Raw genomic sequence first — 24191 nt, 5'->3', positions numbered from 1 at the left:
GTAATATTAAGAGAGCTAGATAGACATTTGGACAGTTATACACTCGTTACCGTCCGAGAACAATGTATTTATCAATATTGCACAATCTGTGCTTACCAAATGGTAGTCAAAGATTCTTGCTCTAGATAATACAACAAACACTCCTATGTTTGATATTAAATACATTTACATGGATAATTTTCGATGTCCCTGGTAATTTGTTTCTTTCACATATTAATCACCAATACACACACTACAGGAAGAAACCCGACAGCACACTCTTTCAATAATGTTCCGGTTAAATATGTAGCTGCTGATGGGTTTCTTCCTGCAGTATACATGTATTAGTAATTACCAGTGGCGGAGCCACCAGGGCGGTTGCCCTGGGTGCCAGATTCTGGACTGGTGGAAGGGACTTGGGAAGTGCTACCGGTCCACTTGTTAGGGGGTGCAATACATGCCTTGCCCTGGGCACTGGCAACCCACGCTACTACGCCACTGGTGATTACTATGTGAAACATTTGTTGTCAGGGAACTTGAAAATAATCGATGTAAAGGTATCTAACGTCAAACATAGGATTGTTGTTGTATTAGAGTGGGAATCTTTTATTACTGTTTAGAAGGCACAGATTGTGCAATATTGATATATATATATATATATATATATTTTTTTTTTTTTTTTCTTTGAGTGTATAACTGTCCAGATGTCAGTCTATAGCTCTCTTACCATCAGAATACTAAGGCTAGGTATGGTGGTGGTTAGCTTTGAGTTATGTTTCTCAAACAGAAAATATATTGGGAAAGAAAAAGAAATGTGCAGGTTTTTTCAATCCTTGAAACAGGCATGTATCATGGAGTTTTTCAGTGTTGGAGATCAGAGATCACGAGCCCCTGTAATGATACAGAAGGCCGCGATACAACACACAGACTCGAGCTTCTAGAATTTTTACAAAATCCACTATAGCCATGGGATCAGTGATTTAAAATTTACTAGCCACGATTAAAAATTCACTGGCCCTACTTTACTTAATACAATTTTACTAATATCAATAATTGGATATGTTACCTAAAGAGAAAGACAGAGATTAAAAATACTAAGATTGGGGGTGGGGTGCGGCAGGATATTCATATTTACAAAATAGACTTAAATGTAGCATTGAACAGCTTTTTTTCACTAGCTGTCGGGCATGGCAATAGTGGTTATTTACTAGCCCAACATTGAATATCACTGGCCGTGGGAGTGGGGCTACCATAGTCTAGAAGCTCTTAAATACATGTCGCGATATATGATGCAGTGTTGGAGATCGAGAGTCCCTGTAGCGATACGGGAGGTCGCGATACAATCATCATTCTTTATCTAGTGACTTGACTATAGGAGGACAGCCACTCCCGAAGAAATCCTTTACTGGAGAGTTCATCCCTCTTGCATCGCCATAAAGAGGACATGAGCCACTCCCAAACTAATTTACTAAAACACACGCAGTACTACCCTTTGAGGTTTTAAAGTCTTTTTATACTGCATTATCGATTACTTCAGAGACAATGCACGTCAAGCTGCATAAATTGGCTGTCCTAGCATTTTTCTTTACCCATATTAAAAATTATATCTAATCTCTATCATTTAATTGTAATTTGTAAAGAAACATTTTTATTTATAATTGATTTCTTTTTCAATTTTTTTTATTTGGGTTGGTATGGGTTTAAAACTAATAGTATGTTTTTTAATATGAATTTTATCGTCATTATAATTATGAAGTTACATGCCAATTCATTGTTTTCCTTTCGACACAAACAGATTATATTCATGGTTATTATTATACATGGGTATTATATTCAACAAAGAAAATTATAGTTTTGTTTTTCGATGTGCAGTTAAATTGGAGGGCTATCTGAATTTGAGAAGGGCCAGTAAGATTTTTCTTCAACTGGCCCTGCTGGTGACCATCGTTTTCATGTTAATTTTCAACCCTGAATAGCCAGTGATTAATAAATCAATGTACCGGTAGTAAGGGATCTTTTATATGCACCATCCCACAGACAGGATAGCACATACCACGACCTTTAATGTACCAGTTGTGGTGCTCTGGCTGGAACAAGAAATAGCCCAATGGGCCCATGCCTGGACCGACGGGGATCAATCCTAGACTCTTCTTCAATAAAACAGCAATTTACTCTTTTCGATTAGCAGCAAGGGATCTTTTACAAGCACCATCCCACAGACAGGATAGCACATACCATGGCCTTTGATATTGAAGAATCTGAATACAAATTAATATTTTCTTGGTTGGATTTTCCTTCAAGTGTAAAAGTGTGTTTTGTCTAACAAACACATTGATTTATTCGTCATCGGCTATTGGATTATACACGTCAAACATTTGGTAGTTTTCACATATCAGGCTTTTATCGGCACCATTCCCCACCATTTCTCAAAAGCTATGTCGGTTTTTATTCCCAATTTTAGAGTAAAAGTATTCCCAATCAATGAAAATAATTCTCATTTATAGTCTTTTCAATTCTAACAAGGCTTATTAAGATGTTTTTTTAAAATAAAACTGAAATTTCCCAATGTTTTTGTAAAACAACACTAAAATTTCCAAAGTCAAAGCCATGGGTGTCAAGTCAAATATTAGAAATAATACTCTGCATTTAGTCTAAGAGAGGAAACCTGCTACATGTTGTCCGTTAGTAGCAAGGGATCTATTATATGCACCACCCCACAGACAGGATAGCACATACCACAGAATTTGATACACTATCTGTGGTGCACTGACTGGAACGAGAAATTGCTCAATGGGCCACTGATAGGGATTGATCCCAGACCGACCGTACATCAAGTGAGTGTTTTACCACGTGGCTCCCCAGGATTATATAAGCTTTAAACATGTCTTTGTACATGTATATAAATGCATCCTATAAAATTCTCGCTCCAGCCAGTGCACCACGACTGGTACATCAAAGGCTGTGGTATGTGCTATCCTGTCTATGGGATGGTGCATATAAAAGATCCCTTGCTGCTAATCGAAAAGTGTAGCTCATGAAGTGGCGACAGCGGGTTTCCTCTCTCAATATACATGTAAGTGTGGTCCTTAACCATATGTCTGATGCCATATAACCGTAAATAAAATGTGTTGAGTGCGTCGTTAAATAAAACATTTCCTTTCCTTTCCTTTCCTCTCTCAATATACATGTAAGTGTGGTCCTTAACCATATGTCTGATGCCATATAACCGTAAATAAAATGTGTTGAGTGCGTCGTTAAATAAAACATTTCCTTTCCTTTCCTTTCTCAATATACATGTAAGTGTGGTCCTTAACCATATGTCTGATGCCATATAACTGTAAATAAAATGTGTTGAGTGTGTCGTTAAATAAAACATTTCCTTCCTTCCTTTCTAGGAAGTTAATATTCAGCTACATGTAGTAGAAATAGAATTAAAATCAAATATAGAGTTTAATTAGCAGTGTTCTACGTTTCGACCAAAATGGTGGCCAATGCGACCAAAATGTTGGCGTGGCGACTGATTGAATTTATTATCGTCGCCATCTGGCGACTGACTCCAAAAACGTCTTAAGTATTAAATTATTTGCCATGTGTGTTCAGAGTCCTAGCAGCGAAAACAAATGAAATTTGTTGACATCATTGTGCAGTCGGAACATTTCACTATTTACGAAGTTGTCCGATTGATCACTGTGATTTCCGTATTAATTGTCGGTACAATTCGGAACTTATCGTTGATTTTAGTAATTTGGCGAAAACAATCCAGATACTTACAACACATTCATAAATGATACAAAATGAGTAGTGTCGCACTGTAGCGAGTAACATTTAAAGCTTGGCAAGTAAATTTTGTTTGTCCACTAGCCAAAGAAGAGTAAGTTATAAAACCGAGTGTAGAACACTGATTAGTATATGATAAAAACATTAAAATATTTTTTATTGGTTCTTCAATGTTAGACTTTCATTCTCTTTGCAGAAAAATTGATTTGAAATCAAGTCGGATTGAGTCACTGGCAAATCAAAGCAATAAGATCCTTGGTATTGTTACTGGGGTGATACGGTTGATGAATGACGCCAAGCTGGACTGCAAGACCGACTGGGACATATCTGCTGAGGCAGATGGTAAACATTTGGTAAGAATATTTACGTATCTGCTGAGGCAGATGTTAAACAATTGGTAAGAATAATGTACTAATTATTAACCATGTGGTTAAAAATATCATGGTACATAACAAAGTAATCTCTCTCTGTGCCTCTCTCTCTCTCTCTCTCTCTCTCTCTCTCTCTCTCTCTCTCTCTCTCTCTCTCTCTCTCTCTCTCTCTCTCTCTCTCTCTCTCTCTCATAAAAAATGCACCATGTCTCTGCAATAATGTATGACTCGCATTATTAGTCCCCTACCAGAAATTTAATCATTTGTCAATAATATTTAAATTGAATTTAAAAAAATTCTTTTTTGTAATTTATCACTTTCAAGATTATGACTTAACATGTGCATGTACCTCCCTTTGATTAAAAGTTCATAATCAGTTCAACATAGCTGGAAAATCTATTTTCTTGTAATTTAATAATCACTAATGGAAATTTAATTATTTCTCAATAATATTGAAATGTGAAATAATCATTTTTGGTTGTAATTTATCATTTTCTTGTGACTTACCTCCCTTTGAACAAAATTTCCTAATCAGTCCAACATGGCTGGAGGTGAAGCCACAGGGGAGGCAGACGATGACAAGTCACGCAGCATCACGCTAGTCAAAGGAACGGCCTTGGCCTTCACGATGCTTCACCTGCTCATCAGCACTGAAGACGGAAGTTTCAAGGTCATACTCAATCATGGATCTACTAAAGGCGGCTTCACACCACAAAGGATCACTGAACTCGATGATGTGGATGGGCTTAGTTCAAGCTTTACTGTTCTGGGTGCCACTGGTCAGTGTTTTTAAGTGTTGCATAGTGTCAGCGTTATCATATAGTGACACTTAAGTGATAGTTTTTAAAAATATTATGGTGTATATTTATCTTTTACTGGTCTGGGCTCCACTGGTTAGTGTGTTTAGGTGTTGTATAGTGTCAGCTTTATCATATAGTGACACTTAAGTGATAGTTTTTAAAAATATTATGGTGTATATTTATCTTTTACTGGTCTGGGTGCCACTGGTTAGTGTTTTTAAGTGTTGCATAGTGTCAGCGTTATCATATAGTGACACTTAAGTGATAGTTTTTTTAAATATTATGGTGTATATTTATCTTTTACTGGTCTGGGCTCCACTGGTTAGTGTGTTTAGGTGTTGTATAGTGTCAGCGTTATGTTATAGTGACAAGTGATGGTTTTTAAAATATTATGGTGTATATTTATCTTTTACTAAAGTACTATATAGTGACAAGTGATGGTTTTTAAAATATTATGGTGTATATTTATCTTTTACTAAAGTACTATCGGAAATAGAATAAAAATGATTTTCATCGATTATTTCTTACATATTAAACTGACAAGTAAATATTTTGTAAATATCTATTTAATGATAGTCTACCTAATTTAGCATTTACTTGTTTTGTCTCTCATTGATGTACAAGGTGGTGTTTACTCTTGGAATTAAAAGAAAAATATCAGTAAACAGGTGATTTGTGCACTTTATTGGAACAGACTATAAAAAAATTTGGTCAAGTGTCAATTTCATTGCAGTTACAATATGTGAGGGACTGTTTCTGATGATGGTTTACCCTTATCCCTCTCCAAAACAAAATATTTGTATCATTTATAAGTAACTTTTGAGCAAAACTCAAGAACCATTATGGGTGATCCATTATACTGGTATTAAAGATGCTATCTCAATGTTGAACAATGACAGCTATTGCAAATCATTTTTTATTTTTATTAATTTTTTTTTTTTTTGTAATAAAATTTGATTTAACATTTAAAATAAAGACACCTTTAACAATATGCCCATAAATGATTATAGGAAATAATTTTATCTACTGGTAGAAAATACAGCTCACAGCTCGCATATAACTATGATATAGCACCTTTAAATTGTTGCAAGATAGTGTAAATTTCTAATGTACTTATATTGAATTTATATTCACTAAATATGCTGGTCATAATTAATAATTTATGCTGCAATTCAAAATAATCAGTTAACTTGCAGTTTTAAATTAAAAGTTTGTTTAAGGGTAAATGAAATTGACATATATCGATCAAAATGTGTTATAGTCTGTTCCAATAAAGGTCACAAATCACCTGTTTACTGACGTCTTTAGTTTAATTTCAAGAGTATAAACACCACCTTGTACATCAATGAGAGCCCAAACAAGTAAATGCTAAATTAGGTAGAGTATCATTAAATAGATATTTACAAACTATTTACTTGTCAGTTTAATATGAAAGAAATAATCGACAAAAATCATTTTTATTCTATTTCCGACAGTACTTTAGTCTTGTTTCCACTGGTTAGTGTGTTTAGGTGTTGTATAGTGTCAGTATTATGTTGAAGTGACAGATCCATGGTTAAATTTAAACATTAAGTCATTGAATTATTAAAGGGACATTCCTGAGTTTGCTGCATTGTAAGATGTTTCCGACTGATAAAATATTTCTACGATTAAATTTACATATTAAATATATTTTCTTGTTTAGAATATCAGTGTCGGTATATTCAATGCGTTTCTGGTCGTCTTAATATCTGTAAGAAGCCCAAACTGGATTTTGTCTTCAAATAATTTCGTACGTACGAAAAAATATTTTTTAGGAAATAAAATGAAAATTAACCTAGTACAAATATTACAACGATCAGAAACACGTTTAATATACAGCCACTAAAATTCTAAACTAGAAAATATATTTAATGTGTAAGTTTAATCGTAGAAACATTTTATTAGTCGATAACATCTTAAAAATTGCAGCAAACTCAGGAATGTGCCTTTAAAGCTGTCCTCTGTACATCAAACTGTTGGTTTTTATACGCCCATCTATAATGTTTCATATTATGGTATGGCATCGTCCGTCCATATGTCCGTCTGTTAACTTATACTTGTCCGGACCATATCTTACATACAGATGCATACAAGACCATCAGACCTCACATATAGGAACAACTTGGGATGGCGAGGTGTCGCGTACTATTACTTGGTCACTGTGACCTACTTTTCATGGTCTACTGCACATAACAGTAAATCCTTGTCCGGACCATATCTTGCATACACATGCATACAGGACCATCAAACCTGACATGTAGGAACAATTTGGGATGACGGTGTGTCGCATACTATTACTAGGTCACTGACCTACTTTTCACGGTTTACTGCATATAACAGTAAATCCTTGTCCGGACTATATCTTGCATACAGGACCATCAAACCTCATATATAGGAACAACTTGGGATGGCAGGGTGTTGCGTACTATTACTAGGTCACTGTGACCTACTTTTCATTTACTATTGCACATGACAGTAAATCCTTGTCCGGACCATATCTTGCATACACATGCATACAGGACCATCAGACCTCACATGTAAGAACAACTTGGGATGACGGTGTGTTGTATATTAAGATACCAGCGGATATATAATATGATTAAATACTGGTGTAAGCTGTTAGTGACATCTAATTGTATATTGAAGAATTGTTCTGAATTTTTGTATGACGAGTAGAAAATTATAAAGAACAAAACAGGGTATACCATATTAAAAATGAATTGATTAATTTGGGTTTGTGGGATATATGGTTTAATCAAGTACTATATCCTGGATGTTTATCTGTAATCAAACAGAATTCTAGACCAAGCTATGCAATATATTAGAAGTGAAATTGATATTTCGCCAAAATGTATTATGTACAAATATTTTACAGATACATTCAATCTGCAATTTTATTTACGGAAACCACTTCCAGTACTTTATAGAAAATATGTGTCAAAATGTAGAATGTCATCTCATATGTTAGCAATTGAAACTGGCATATATAGTCATACACAGCGACATGATAGATTATGTTTTCACTGTTTAAATGTTATGGAAGATGAGTTTCATTTTATCTTAAAATGCCCCTTATATACAATTTGAGAAAAAAATACATTAAAACATATTACTGGAAAAAGCCATCATTTTTTAAGCTACTGCAATTATGTACAAAATTCTAAAACTTTATGTAATTTTGGAAAATATTTATATAAAGCAGTTAAATTAAGAACAAAAGATTTTTAAGGCATTTTCCGTATGTGTGTAGTTTATTTGTTACATGTGAGATGTATGTTTTCTTGTTTATTGAATTTTGTTCTCCTGTGGTAATGTATTTTTGCAGATGAGCTGCAAAGCTTAATGTGAATAAAGAACTTGAAGTATACTATTACTAGGTCACTGTGACCTACTTTTCATGGTCTACTGTACATAACAGTAAATCCTTGTCTGGACCATATCTTGCATACAAATACAATTAATGGGTCACTGATACAATACAGCACCGACAATACTATGCTAATTTCTTGGCAGTTCTGTATTGTTAACATTATATAAACTGTTTCTCTTCCAATATAAAAGTGTCACCAGAGTAACCATGCTAAACAAAATTTCCCTTTCTAATAAAGAACAATAACTTCATTAGTCAGACAGCACCTTCTCCAATGGATACAGTATCATCAGTAGTTGGTCCAAAACAAACTATTCATCCATCCCATTGCAAACATTTCACATAATTAGAATTGAATCATATCTGTATAGGGTGTATACTACCAAATCAAATCCCATAGACGACAATAGTAACATATGTGGCTAAAACTCCTACCTGCAGCGTATCAATCAACATAAACACCACAGATATAAATACTACCACCCCTCACACTTAAAGTGAATCAGAAAAAATTGGGGGTCAAGCTGCTTGTTTCTGAGATAACGGGTAGCGTCTATGACTACCCTAGTTCCGCACAAAATTCGAGTACTTTTTTTTACAGGTACCCCATACATGTTTCAAGCACAAGGCTACTTGACACATTGGTACTAGATGAAATAAAATTGCATATTTTTTTTACCCAGATGAAACTATTATTTTTTACAACCAACCCACTCACATTTATAACCAATCACAGGACTTGTGGTGTTCACTTCTTTATCAAAAGTTGGGTGCACCTCGAACTATGACCCAGCCGGAAGTTATTTGGTTTAGTACTACCTATACTGATAACATACATTTTTCAAAAAGTGTCCAGCTACATGTATGTTTCTTTTTACAACCAGTGTCTGGTGTATTCTGACATAAACTGACAACCTCACTGAAACTGTTGTTTCTACAGTGCAACCTAATATAATGTACACCTCAAAAGGCTTATATATTGCACACAGTTTTGTACAAATGCAATATGTCATATTAAACAACAAAATGTTTTAAAATAAAACTCCTGAAGATATTTACTTTCAGTTGGGTGTGTGTACTCAGGTATATATGTAGAGACAACAAAGATAGTCAGAGTACCTCTACCCCTTTAAAGAATTCCATTAAAACACATGCACTTGATTGACCCCTAGATTATGAAGACCTTAACAGGCACATCAAAGAAATATCAATATTAAAAAAATACACTGTCTGAGGAAGGAAACACAAACATGACTGTACCTGTATGAAGTAATGACTTAATGTCCTGAACATTAGTGTTGGGAGGAAATCCTGTATGCTGGGTGTGGGTGTCTTCAAGTTACCAGGTGTGGCAATTTCTATTCCTTCGGCCATACTGATTTTCATAATGAATTATCAAAACCATTGCCAGCCACCAATATTCTTGACTATATTTTATTCATAGCCTACTGTAGTTGGGGGTTTTAATAGTTGTGATATCTGGAATTATCATGTAGCTTTCACACATTTATTTTTGATAAATTACTGAAAAAAGCTATTTTTAAATGACAAAATTATCCGAACATCTATTTTCTTGCATTATTTACTAATCCAGATCAATACAATATGTATATTGGATGTATTCCTACAATCTGTAATCCAACATTTTATTAGCTAGAAACATTCGGTAATACAGCTTTAACAATAAAATAAATTATCAACTTAATCCAAGGCAGATAATCAAATCTGAAACAAATTGGTTCTGAATCTAGTATAAACTCAAAATGCTTTTCATGAGAGCTAACTAAGTGATTATTAAGAAAGAAAAAATGATCTGGAGATCTAAGTATATGTTTAACAACCTTATTGTTATGTATAAATAAGAACAGAAGGCAAAATAGTGACAACAAATTTAATTATGTTTTTGGTAAAGTTTTTCTTCAAATTTACTTTAAATTTTGCATAAAACTACAAATTTGTCTAAAATATACCATAGCACCCTATAAATATCTCAAAATGACAATAAAAATCAAGTTCTTTACAAATTTGAGTTTTCAGAATTTCATACATGAAAAATTAACTACATGTATGTTAATGGAAACTAAAGACATTAACCCACTATTGGCAAATGCTATTTTTAATATAAAAATAAATTGCTATTAAAATCTTAGTTCAGGTTGCCTATATATAATACCATATTTAAGAGCAGTTGTGTATGGCAAGTCAAATACCATGTAAAAAGAAATTATTGAAATTTTTACAGTATGAATTATAGGCCAAAACCAACTTTTCCTCAGTGCTAACTTTGATTCAAACTCCATTCAGAGCCATGTACAGAGATTATTGTCACGGTCAAGGTCATTGTGAACTTGCATGGCCGAGTGATGGCTAATTAATCAACCAGTATAAATTGATTAAATAAAATGACAAAATTATAATCTTTTTTATTATGCACTGAATATGTGCTATAGGGTGTATATAAATACTACCAAATCAATTTCCATAGACGACAATAGTAACATATGTGGCTAAAACTCCTACCTGCAGCGTATCAATCAACATAAATGCCACGGATATAAATACTACCACCCCTCACACTTAAAGTGAATCAGAAAAAATCGGGGGTCATGCTGCTTGTTTCTGAGATAACGGGTAGCGTCTATGACTACCCTAGTTCCGCACAAAATTCGAGTACTTTTTTTTACAGGTACCCCATACATGTTTCAAGCACAAGGCTACTTGACACATTGGTACTAGATGAAATAAAATTGCATATTTTTTTTACCCAAATGAAACTTATTTTTTACAACCAACACACTCACATTTATAACCAATCACAGGACTTGTGGTATTCACTTCTCTATCAAACGTTGGGTGCACCTCGAACTTTGACCCAGCGGGAAGTGATTTGGTTTAGTACTACCTGTAACATATTCATTAATATCTATAGATGGTTTTCTATCAAACTCCTTATGGACGTATCATGTACCTCACTGGTACTCTTGTTTGTTTTATGTTTTTCAGATTGTGAAACACAAATGTTTAAAGGCCTTATGGATCTCGATGATACGAGAAAGGAAGATTTCAGAATCATCATAAAAAGAATCATGGAACTTCCAAAACTGGTTTTACCCATCTCAGACCTGGTATGACTTTTTTTTTTTTTTTTTTTTTTTTTTTTTTTTTCATCCTGCAACCACTGTTTCTGTTGACAAAATATGATGAAGGATAAAGCGAAGTCATATCCTGCTACTAGCATAATATGACTTTTGACGTCACATGCATAGCTACATTACAAAATCGCTCATTTGACCTCTAGGTCATCGTACAATTTGGCTGAAATAACAGAAATAATAGCTTTTCCCCTTAATTTTTATGGTCTTGAGGATAAAGATAATAACTAGTTAATGACGTCGGATATCTGCTTTATCCTGTTTAGGCCAAATGAGAAATTCCGCTTGGGAGAGCGTTGCGGAATTTCCTATTCTTATCTTCACAGCATAAAGCAGATATCCGACATCATTAATTAGTTATTCTCTGTGTAATGACAAATGGGCAGTTGTTTAATTTGAACATTATAGGAAGAGAAAGGAAGATTTCAGAATCATTAAAGGAATCGTGTAACTTCCAAACATTTGCCATCTCGGATATGTATGTTCTTGGTGGGGTTTTTTTATATACAGGTTAGGGGTTCAAAAATCCCATTGCCCGACGCCCGTGCCGTAATTATGTTAACTGCATATGCCCGATGACAAGTGACTAATGTAATACCTAAAACCTTTTTTAAATTTTGTTACAAATCTTGGTAAAACCTTTGGAAAGAGTTCCGATCATGCGAGCATTTACATAGCTCTTTGGAGAACTAACCCGAACCCTAAATGCTGGAACGATCAGAACTCTTGCCAGTGTGTTGACACACCAAAATGGAAAACAATGTGTTGAAAAGTTTAATAACAACTTTAGAGTTATTCCCCTTATACTATCGACTAAGATTGGTAATTTCCGCCACTGAACTTTCGACTGAATTCTTACAAGTAATCGGTTCGATGATCTTCAAACTTAGAAATAACATCCAATACGCTTTACAGCTTATATAAAAATAAAGTATACATGCCTTGTGTGTGCAATCATAATGTTTAATCCTTGCAAACATGGTAAATGAGGTGGGATACAGTTTAAAATTGTCATATTTAAATTAAATTAGATGTTAACGTGGTTCCGGAATCTGCTCCTTGCAAATGAACGTAAAGCAAGTTTATAACTTCTGAGTTCATTTGAACAGAGCATAAATATTATGAACTGTATTCTTATAATAGTTGCAAGACATTTTAGTTTAGATATAATAAACCTTGTAGCAGAACATACTTAATGTTTTTTCAGTACTTTACAAATGTAAATCTACATTCGTGTAAAATGAACGGGTAAGGTGAAGTTATATTTCATTAGCCCTTCGTCATAATCATGATGGTGCGATGCCCTCTAAGCATACATGAATATATTCTCTTTTTTCTGCTTTATTAATAGTTTTTAACAAATAAATTATGCTCAATAAGTTAATAAATTAAATACAAATGTACACCCCCTCCCCGGCTGTTGTTTACAAAGTTTGCACTATTTAAAAACATTTGAAAAATAACAGAGCTCCAGTTTACTTTGAACCCAGCCACGACTGTTTGCGAGATACTTTTCTCAGCTATTAACAGAGTAAAAACACCCCCAGAGAAGTGTTTTGGGGCACAAAATGTTAAATAATATAGGCCTACATAAAATAATGACACATGGGCCAAAATCCCAAAACATTTTCGAACCAATGCCAGCCATGAATGGCTCACGAGTGGAAAGGGATCTCACAACATCCACGGTCATACAAGTGGTCACTAAGGCATACATCGACACAATAATTATATTTAGATGAACAAGTGGACACTACCAAACAAATAACAAAGTTTAAATCAACAAATGGATACTAATTAAAAAGTAAAATTTAAATCAACAAATAGAGAAGACAGTTGATACTACTGGACAGACATATACATTTAGTACTTCCTAGGTAAGTGTTGTAACCTACTGGCAAAATTATTTATTTGTGCAATTAAACCAATTACTTTCACGATTATTACACTATTAAGCACAGTATTAAATTAAATAGGAGTAACACAATTGGTTACCTTAAGAAGTATGGGCAAGTGGAAAAATATATGGGGCCAGTGAATATCTGGTTGGCACTTGCTCTGTGGCAAGTAATTTTTTGAACCCCTGCAGTTTCGTTTATAGATATGACTTATAAGAATGTAATGACAAGTGGGCATTTGTTGATTCTGAACATTATAATTATACTGACTATCAAAATAATTTCACCCATATATAATGATGTTCATGTTTGATGGTAATTATTGTATGTCAGTGATGTGTGATCGATCCTCGTTGGTGGGTCCATTGGGCTATTTCTCGTTCCAACCAGTTCACCATGACTGGTATATCAAAGGCCATGGTATGTGCTATCCTGTCTATGGGATAGTGCAAATAAAAGATCCCTTGCTACTAATAGAAAAATGCATCGGGTTTCCTCTATAAGACTACTTGTCAGAATTACCAAATGTTTGACATCCAGTAGCCAATGATTAATAAATCATTGTGCTCTTGTGGTGTCATTAAATAAAACAAACTTTAACTCTCTTAACTTTATGGGATGGTGTAAATAAAAGATCCCTTGCTACTAATGAAAAAATTAGCTGTGTGCCAAGAACAGTGTGCTTGAACCTAAATTAAACTGGATGTATGGGCATGCAAGGTTCATATGTTTCCACGTCATCGATGACAAGTGTCGAGGTTCCCATTCTTACTTGCCATTCTGCCCCAAACGTAGGACATTGTCGATGGCAAGAACAAATTAAGTTTTGCCCTACTTGGCTTGCCACCTTGCCCTTTCCATATATTCCATGCTGTATATATATTCTTAATTGCAAAAAAAAAAGAGAACAAAGTTGGCAAATTAAAGAACTGATGGTTTGGCGAAACAATTTGAAAAAGTTTTCTTTTTAATATCAGTTTTTAGTAACTAAACACAGTTTTGCCTTGGAGGCTTGGTGTCCCCTCCAATTGTCTTGGAGCCCTTGCTTTTTTTAAAGAAAAAGAAACATGCATGTATTCCTCTCCCACGTCTCCTCCAAATTAAAATTTAACCTATGTTAGCACGAAAATAAATTGAAGTGGATGAAGCCACATGTATTGATATTGTTTGTTTTTAAGCTGCAATTACAATTTGACATCTGTAAGCAGGAAAATAAATTAAAATTAATGCATTAAACCCCATGTACGTATTGTCGTTGTTTGTGTTTAAGCTGCAATTAAAATTTGTCTTTTGTAAGAATGAAAATAAATTAAAATGAATTACGCTGCATGTATTGACATTGTTTGTGTTTCAGCTGCAAAGAGCGGAGACGTTCATAGATGCGGGAATACGAAGATCGACGAACCTGACGACACTCAACGAGAAGATCGGTACAGAGGATGACGAACTTATGCCACTGCTCAACTTCACGGGCTTCCATACCGAGGTAACTTTCTCTAGCAGATGTCTTTGTCTCTCTCTTAACTTTACGGGCTTCAAGATCCATACCGAAGTAGTTGTCTGTCTATCTCTCTCTCTCTCTCTCTCTCTCTCTCTAACTTTATGGGCTTCGTTTGTGTCTCTCTTTCTTAGCTTCACGGGCTTCCATACCAAGGTAACTTTCTCTTGTCTCTCTCGACTTCACGGGCTTCCATACCGAGGTAACTTTCTCCTGTCTCTCTTAACTTCATGAGCTTCCATACTGAGGTAACTTTCTCTTGTCTCTCTCAACTTCACGGCTTTCATACCGAGGTAACGTTCTCTTGTCTCTCTCAACTTCACGGGCTTTCATACCGAGGTAACGTTCTCTTGTCTCTCTCAACTTCACGGGCTTCCATACCGAGGTAACTTTCTTTTGTCTCTCTCAACTTCACGGGCTTCCATACCGAGGTAACTTTCTCTCATCTCTCTCAACTTCACGGGCTTTCATACCGAGGTAACATTCTCTCGTCTCTCTAAACTTCACGGGCTTTCATACCGAGGTAACGTTCTCTTGTCTCTCCCAACTTCACGGGCTTCCATACCGAGGTAACTTTCTCTTGTCTCTCTCAACTTCACGGGCTTCCATACCGAGGTAACTTTCTCCTGTCTCTCTTAACTTCATGAGTTTCCATACTGAGGTAACTTTCCCTTGTCTCTCTCAACTTCACGGGCTTTCATACCGAGGTAACGTTCGCTTGTCTCTCTCAACTTCACGGGCTTTCATACCGAGGTAACTTTCTCTCATCTCTCTCAACTTCACGGGCTTTCATACCGAGGTAACGTTCTCTCGTCTCTCTCAACTTCACGGGCTTTCATACCGAGGTAACGTTCTCTCATCTCTCTCAACTTCATGGGCTTTCATACCGAGGTAACGTTCTCTCGTCTCTCTCAACTTCACGGGCTTCCATACCGAGGTAACGTTCTCTCGTCTCTCAACTTCACGGGCTTCCATACCGAGGTAACGTTCTCTCGTCTCTCTTAACTTCACGGGCTTCCATACCGAGGTAACGTTCTCTCGTCTCTCTCAACTTCACAGGCTTCCATACTGAGGTAACTTTCTCTTGTCTCTCTCAACTTCACGGGCTTCCATACCGAGGTAACATTCTCTCGTCTCTCTTAACTTCACGGGCTTCCATACCGAGGTAACTTTCTCCTGTCTCTCTCAACTTCACAGGCTTCCATACTGAGGTAACTTTCTCTTGTCTCTCTCAACTTCATGGGCTTCCATACTGAGGTAACGTTCTCTTGTCTCTCTCACCTTCACGGGCTTTCATACCAAGGTAACTTTCTCCTGTCTCTCTCAACTTCACGGGCTTTCATACCGAGGTAACATTCTACTGTCTCTCTCAATTTCACGGGCTTCCATACCCAGGTAACTTTCTCTTGTCTCTCTCAACTTCACGGGCTTCCATACCAAGGTAATGTTCTCTTGTCTCTCTCAACTTCACAGGCTTTCATACCAAGGTAACTTTCTCTGTCTCTCTCAACTTCACGGGCTTCCATACCAAGGTAACGTTCTCTTGTCTCTCTCAACTTAACGGGCTTCCATACCAAGGTATTTTTTTCTTTCTCTCTCTCTCTCTTAAAGGGACATTCCCAGTTTGCTGCATTGTAAGATGTTTCCGACTAATAAAATATTTCTACAATTAAACTTACATATTGAATATATTTTCTTGTTTAGAATATCAGTGTCTGTATATTCAATGTGTTTCTGGTCGACTTAATATTTGTAAGAAGCCCAAACTGGATTTTGTCTTCAAATAATTTCGTACATATAACTTATATTTTAGGAAATAAAATAAAATTTAACCTAATACAAATATTAGAACGATCAGAAACACGTTTAATATGCAGCCACTAATATTTTATGCAGAAAAATATATTTGATATGTAATTACAATTGTTAAAAAGTCTCTGGTAGTCGATAACATCTTAAAAATTGCAGCAAACTCAGGAATGTCCCTTTAACTTAGTGGGATTTAGCTCAGTCGGTCGAGTGCTGGCTTGAAGTTACTTGCGTCGCAGGATTGAACCGCCTCAGTTTCCACTGAAAATAAACTATATAATTTTTTGTATTATTGCGTTTTTGTTTCCAGACGAATGGTGCTGTGGAATATCCTCTTGAGTGTTCAGACATGTTTGAGGTCTGTCAGCTGCTGATGTCCTTGTTAGAGGAGCTAGAAGATGATGAGATACACGCACTGGCTGACTGTCTGGACAATTCCAGCACGGCCAGACTGCTGCTACAAATAGTATGTAACTACAGTGAAACCCCCTAAACCAGACACACAGACACGAGATACACACAGAGACACAGACACAGACACACACACACACACACACCACACAGACACACACACACACCATACACACCGACAGATACACACACACACACATATACACACACAGAAACATGAGATACACACAGACACATGAGATACACACACTGACACACACACGCAAACGAACACACAGACACACACCATTTTAAATACTTTAAAATCCAAGATGTCCACCATGTACAAATTGAACTGACCTGTAATATGCTTGATCCTATGCAATCACATGTGGCATGAATAACTGGGCAAACCAAAAAAACATGGGTACACAATTTTTCTGCAAAAATCTATATTGTTCCATGTGCGCTGTTTTGATTGGTCGAAGGCGGCGATCTTGTTTCCCAGTTGTTAGTGCATTTGTGTGTGCTCTGAGGGGCGAGACATAGCCCAGTGGTACAGCGCTCGCCAGATGCACGGTCGGTGTGGGATCGATCCCCGTCGGTGAGCCCATTGCGCTGTTTTTTATTCCAGCCAGTGCACCACGACTGGTATATCAAAGGCTGTGATATGTGCTACCCTGTCTGTGGGATGGTGCATATAAAACATCCCTTGCTGCTAATAAAAAAAGAGTAGCCCATAAAGTGGTGACAGCGGGTTTCCTCTCTCATTATCTGTGTGGTCCTTCACCATATGTTTGATGCCATATAACCGTAAATAAAATGTGTTAAGTGCGTCGTTAAATAAAACATTTCTTTCTTTCATATGTGCTCTCTTATTTTATCATTTCCACCAAGATTCACTCTGATTCACGCACCTGATTTCCAGATACCGGCCTCGGTGGCGTCGTGGTAGGCCATCAGTCTACAGGCTGGTTGGTACTGGGTTCGGATCCCAGTCGAGACATGGGGTTTTTAATCTAGATACCGACTCCAAACCCTGAGTGAGTGCTCTGCAAGGCTCAATGGGTAGGTGTAAACCACTTGCACCGACCAGTGATCAATAACTGGTTCAACAAAGGCCATGGTTTGTGCTATCCTGCCTGTGGGAAGCGCAAATAAAAGATCCCTTGCTGCTAATCAGAAGAGTAGCCCATGTAGTGGCGACAGCGGGTTTCCTCTCAAAATCTGTGTGGTCTGTAACCATATGTCTGACGCCATATTACCATAAATAAAATGTGTTGAGTGCATCGTTAAATAAAACATTTCTTTCTTTCTGATTTCCAGATATGCTTGTTTAAGTGAATTCCAATATGGCACCATAAATCCAAAATAGTCCCTGTTTATATTTGTTTTCATTATGTGTATCAAGTTTTATTGCATTTGACTTGATACTTTCAGAGAAAATCAGTTTTAAAAATGTTTAAAATATCTTTAAAATTCAAGATGGCTGCCATGCCCTTTAACCTTCAATTTTTCTCCTTTATATCCTGCACAGCTTCAGATCTCTGGTTCTTGAGAAATTGTCCAGAATAAAAAGGGAGGAATGATAAGCAAAATAATCCGGACAAAAGCAATAGGGATCTGCCACTCACATGGCTCGCAGCCCTAATTATATAAATATATTTTCAGTGTCATCTTAATTTATTATTGTATAAGAAAACAGTATTCTGGGGTTGACAGTGATCTATGACAGTTTTGCTAAATACATGTAGATAGATCAATTCACCAAAAATTACAATGATTTCGATATTATATAGGGGGCTGATCGTAGCCCAGTGGTAAAGCGCCCACTCCATGCGCGGCCAGTCTGGGATCGATCCCTGTCGGTGGGCCCATTGGGCTATATCTCGTCCCAGTCTGACGCCATATAACAGTAAATAAAATGTGTGCAGTGCATTGTTAAATAAAGCATTTCCTTCCTTCCTTCCTATAAAGTTCTCATCCCAGTCTGATGCCATATAACAGTAAATAAAATGTGTGCAGTGCGTTGTTAAATAAAGCATTTCCTTCCTTCCTTCCTTCCTTCCTTCCTATAAAGTTCTCATCCCAGTCTGACGCCATATAACAGTAAATACAATGTGTGCAGTGCGTTGTTAAATAAAGCATTTCCTTCCTTCCTTCCTTCCTATAAAGTTCTCATCCCAGTCTGATGCCATATAACAGTAAATAAAATGTGTGCAGTGCATTGTTAAATAAAGCATTTCCTCCTTCCTTCCTTCCTATAAAGTTCTCATCCCAGTCTGACGCCATATAACAGTAAATACAATGTGTGCAGTGCGTTGTTAAATAAAGCATTTCCTTCCTTCCTTCCTTCCTATAAAGTTCTCATCCCAGTCTGATGCCATATAACAGTAAATAAAATGTGTGCAGTGCATTGTTAAATAAAGCATTTCCTTCCTTCCTTCCTTCCTATAAAGTTCTCATCCCAGTCTGATGCCATATAACAGTAAATAAAATGTGTGCAGTGCATTGTTAAATAAAGCATTTCCTTCCTTCCTTCCTTCCTTCCTTCCTATAAAGTTCTCATCCCAGTCTGACGCCATATAACAGTAAATACAATGTGTGCAGTGCGTTGTTAAATAAAGCATTTCCTTCCTTCCTTCCTTCCTATAAAGTTCTCATCCCAGTCTGATGCCATATAACAGTAAATAAAATGTGTGCAGTGCATTGTTAAATAAAGCATTTCCTCCTTCCTTCCTTCCTATAAAGTTCTCATCCCAGTCTGACGCCATATAACAGTAAATACAATGTGTGCAGTGCGTTGTTAAATAAAGCATTTCCTTCCTTCCTTCCTTCCTATAAAGTTCTCATCCCAGTCTGACACCATATAACAGTAAATACAATGTGTGCAGTGCATTGTTAAATAAAGCATTTCCTTCCTTCCTTCCTTCCTATAAAGTTCTCATCCCAGTCTGATGCCATATAACAGTAAATAAAATGTGTGCAGTGCATTGTTAAATAAAGCATTTCCTTCCTTCCTTCCTTCCTATAAAGTTCTCATCCCAGTCTGATGCCATATAACAGTAAATAAAATGTGTGCAGTGCATTGTTAAATAAAGCATTTCCTCCTTCCTTCCTTCCTATAAAGTTCTCATCCCAGTCTGACGCCATATAACAGTAAATAAAATGTGTGCAGTGCGTTGTTAAATAAAGCATTTCCTTCCTTCCTTCCTTCCTATAAAGTTCTCATTCCAGTCTGACACCATATAACAGTAAATACAATGTGTGCAGTGCATTGTTAAATAAAGCATTTCCTTCCTTCCTTCCTTCCTATAAAGTTCTCATTCCAGTCTGACACCATATAACAGTAAATACAATGTGTGCAGTGCGTTGTTAAATAAAGCATTTCCTTCCTTCCTTCCTTCCTATAAAGTTCTCATCCCAGTCTGACACCATATAACAGTAAATACAATGTGTGCAGTGCATTGTTAAATAAAGCATTTCCTTCCTTCCTTCCTTCCTATAAAGTTCTCATCCCAGTCTGACACCATATAACAGTAAATACAATGTGTGCAGTGCGTTGTTAAATAAAGCATTTCCTTCCTTCCTTCCTTCCTATAAAGTTCTCATTCCAGTCTGACACCATATAACAGTAAATACAATGTATGCAGTGCATTGTTAAATAAAGCATTTCCTTCCTTCCTTCCTTCCTATAAAGTTCTCATTCCAGTCTGACACCATATAACAGTAAATACAATGTGTGCAGTGCGTTGTTAAATAAAGCATTTCCTTCCTTCCTTCCTTCCTATAAAGTTCTCATCCCAGTCTGACACCATATAACAGTAAATACAATGTGTGCAGTGCATTGTTAATAAAGCATTTCCTTCCTTCCTTCCTTCCTATAAAGTTCTCATCCCAGTCTGACACCATATAACAGTAAATACAATGTGTGCAGTGCGTTGTTAAATAAAGCATTTCCTTCCTTCCTTCCTTCCTATAAAGTTCTCATTCCAGTCTGACACCATATAACAGTAAATACAATGTATGCAGTGCATTGTTAAATAAAGCATTTCCTTCCTTCCTTCCTTCCTATAAAGTTCTCATTCCAGTCTGACACCATATAACAGTAAATACAATGTGTGCAGTGCGTTGTTAAATAAAGCATTTCCTTCCTTCCTTCCTTCCTATAAAGTTCTCATCCCAGTCTGACACCATATAACAGTAAATACAATGTGTGCAGTGCGTTGTTAAATAAAGCATTTCCTTCCTTCCTTCCTTCCTATAAAGTTCTCATTCCAGTCTGACGCCATATAACAGTAAATACAATGTGTGCAGTGCGTTGTTAAATAAAGCATTTCCTTCCTTCCTTCCTTCCTTCCTATAAAGTTCTCATTCCAGCCAGTGCACCACAACTTGTATATCAAAGACCGTGGTATGTGCTATCCTGTCTGTGGGATGGTGAATATAAAAGATCCCTTGCTGCTAATCAAAAAGAGTAGCCCATGAAGTGATGACAGTGGGTTTCCTCTCTCAATATCTGTGTGGTCCTTACCTATATGTCTGATGCCATATTACTGTACAGTGTTCGAGATTAACGGTATCCCGATATCCCGGGGATACCAGAATTTAATTTTGGATACCAGACTTCAAGAACCCAGTATTCCACCGGCATACCATATAATACTAAATTCTCAGGTGGGATACCAGATTTTGAAATGTTAGTATCCAACTGGAATACTGCCCAAATATTTTAATCTAGAACACTGCTGTAAATACAATGTGTCTTTAAATTAAACATTTCCTTCCTTCGATATTATATATATACTAGTCTAGTAATTAATCTACCTTGGCAATTAACCAACTGAAGGCAATGTTCCACTGCATGTGTTTTGCCATGGAACTTTCAATTGTCTTACCTTACTTTTCTTAGTTAATTATTTATTATAATATAATATATATTATAGTACATATCATATACTTACAAATTAAAGGCATATTGTCACAGACCACTGACCTATTTAATGGTCTAACAAAGTATTATCAGAACAGTCCCTAAATGTACTTTATTCAACCATCTTCATAACCACCATACTCCATTTATTAATGACATTTTGTAAAAATAATTGAATTATGGCAATGGTCCATAATTCAAAAACTAAAATTGCCAAGAGGGTTTACATGGATTTCACTCCATCATGGTCCAGTTAAGGTGATGCGATAGCTAGATTTGGTTTCCAACAGTTATAATGTAATTTTTATTTATTATCCATTTTTAGAGAAATAAGGTCCTTAAATCTGTGACAGTATGCCTTTAAACTCTCTTACACATTATCTGGTAGAAAGTGCAAATGAAGACTACTTTTCCATAAAATATTGTTCGTCGTGGCCATTCTCTTCATTACCAGGCTTATGTATATTTTCAGGTAAATATATTTTCATTGTCATCAGAATTGATGGACGTAACCCAGTGGTAAAGTGTTAAAAGAAATGTTTTATTTAACGACGCACTCAACACATTATATTTACGGTTATATGGCGTCAGACATATGGTTACGGACCACACAGATTTTGAGTGGAAACCCGCTGTCGCCACTTCATGGGCTACTCTTCCGATTAGCAGCAAGGGATCTTTTATTTGCGCTTCCCACAAGCAGGATAGCACAAACCATGGCCTTTGTTGAACCAGTTATGGATCACTTGTCGGTGCAAGTGGTTTACACCTACCCATTGAGCCTTGCAGAGCACTCACTCAGGCTTTGAAGTCGGTATCTGGATTAAAAATCCCATGCCTCGACTGGGATCCGAACCCAGTACCTACCAGCCTGTAGACCGATGGCCTACCTCAATGCCACCGAGGCCAGTTTGGTAAAGTGTTAAATGCATGATCAGTCTAGGATCGATCAAGTTTTATTTTGTAAGTATATATAATAAATCTCAAACTTTCTACGTTTCTTGATTTATTTCAGCTGAGGAAGACAGAGTGTAGCGGGGGTGAGAGTGTGGCGCTGTCGGCCGAGGAGCGATCCATCCTGTCCACGGACCCGGCCAAGAAACTGGTGGAGGCGTTGAAGATGACGGTCGATGACGACACCATGACGTTCTCCCGCGACAACATCGGCATCAAGGCCTGTCGACTGATACTGCACGCTTTTTACGGAACCAACTAGCGGGAGCAAACATCAGTATACAAAAGTACAATAAGAAGAGATATTTGAGAGAACGTTCCAGTTTTTTGTGGTTGGGACAATATTTCAGAGCTGACTTTTGTATGATATGAACAAATATTTGAGAAGATAGGCCTGTCGATTTAATACTGCATGCTTTCTATGGGACGAAATAGCGGGACCAAAGATTGGTATACAAAAGTACAAGAAATATTTGAGAGAAAGATTCCAGGCTTTTTCGTTGGGACAATATTTCAGATTTGTCGTTTGTGAGACTCAATAGTAGTGTTGAAAAAAAACAATAAACAAAGTCTAAGATACTTGAAGAAATATTCGAGAAAAAATGTCAAGTTATTATTATATTTTAACAGTTACATGTATATCAGAACTGTTGTTTGGTACTACATGCTTTTTATGGAACCAAATAGTGACACTGAAAAAATCAGTAAATAGTGTACGAATAAAAAAACAAATTTTGAGAGTAAATTCTTGTCTTTTTGTTTGGGAGAATATTTCAGAGTTATAATTTTTATGGGATGAAATAATGGCATTGAAAAGATTAATTTACGATGCAATGAAATATTTGAAAATCCTCGGGTGTTTTTTTTGTTGTTGTTGGGACCATATTTCAGAACTTATATTTGGTACTGCAAGCTTTTTATGGGACTAAATGTTGACGTTGAAATGATAAAGATATGAAACGAAAAAATATCCAAGAAAACATTCCAGGGTTGTTTTATTGGGACCGTTTATTAGGGTAACTGTTATAATTTGATAGGACATTTTACATGATTTTTATGGCACCTAATAGTTGCATTGGAAAGGTCAGTAGACAAAATGTATGCATACATGTATGAAGAAATATTTGAGAGAAAATTCCATTTTTTTGTTGGGACAACTAACATTTTAGAGATGTCATTTGGTACCACACGCTTTTAATTGGATCAGCTGACAGTGAAGAAATATATGAGAGAAAATGA

General features: G+C 36.2%; 1 protein-coding gene across 2 annotated transcripts in view; it reads left to right on the top strand.

Annotated features, from left to right (window-relative positions):
• Window positions 1-23690, top strand: part of LOC121377273 (pejvakin-like) — a 34301-nt gene extending 10611 nt beyond the window's left edge. The window contains exons 2-7 of one of the 2 annotated variants that reach the window (XM_041505201.1): window positions 3953-4109; window positions 4663-4906; window positions 11322-11443; window positions 14723-14854; window positions 16986-17141; window positions 23014-23690. In XM_041505201.1, the coding sequence (XP_041361135.1) occupies window positions 3953-4109; window positions 4663-4906; window positions 11322-11443; window positions 14723-14854; window positions 16986-17141; window positions 23014-23214 (1012 nt within the window). In that variant the 3' untranslated portion in view covers window positions 23215-23690. The remainder of the gene's footprint in view (window positions 1-3952; window positions 4110-4662; window positions 4907-11321; window positions 11444-14722; window positions 14855-16985; window positions 17142-23013) is intronic. The other variant, XM_041505202.1, reaches the window with a different exon arrangement.
• Window positions 23691-24191: the final 501 nt, after the last annotated feature.

Source organism: Gigantopelta aegis, chromosome 7 (assembly GCF_016097555.1).
Source record: "Gigantopelta aegis isolate Gae_Host chromosome 7, Gae_host_genome, whole genome shotgun sequence".
Taxonomy (NCBI): domain Eukaryota; kingdom Metazoa; phylum Mollusca; class Gastropoda; order Neomphalida; family Peltospiridae; genus Gigantopelta; species Gigantopelta aegis.
The sequence above is the reverse complement of the archived record's forward strand: the minus strand, read 5'-3'. Positions and strand labels throughout refer to the sequence as shown.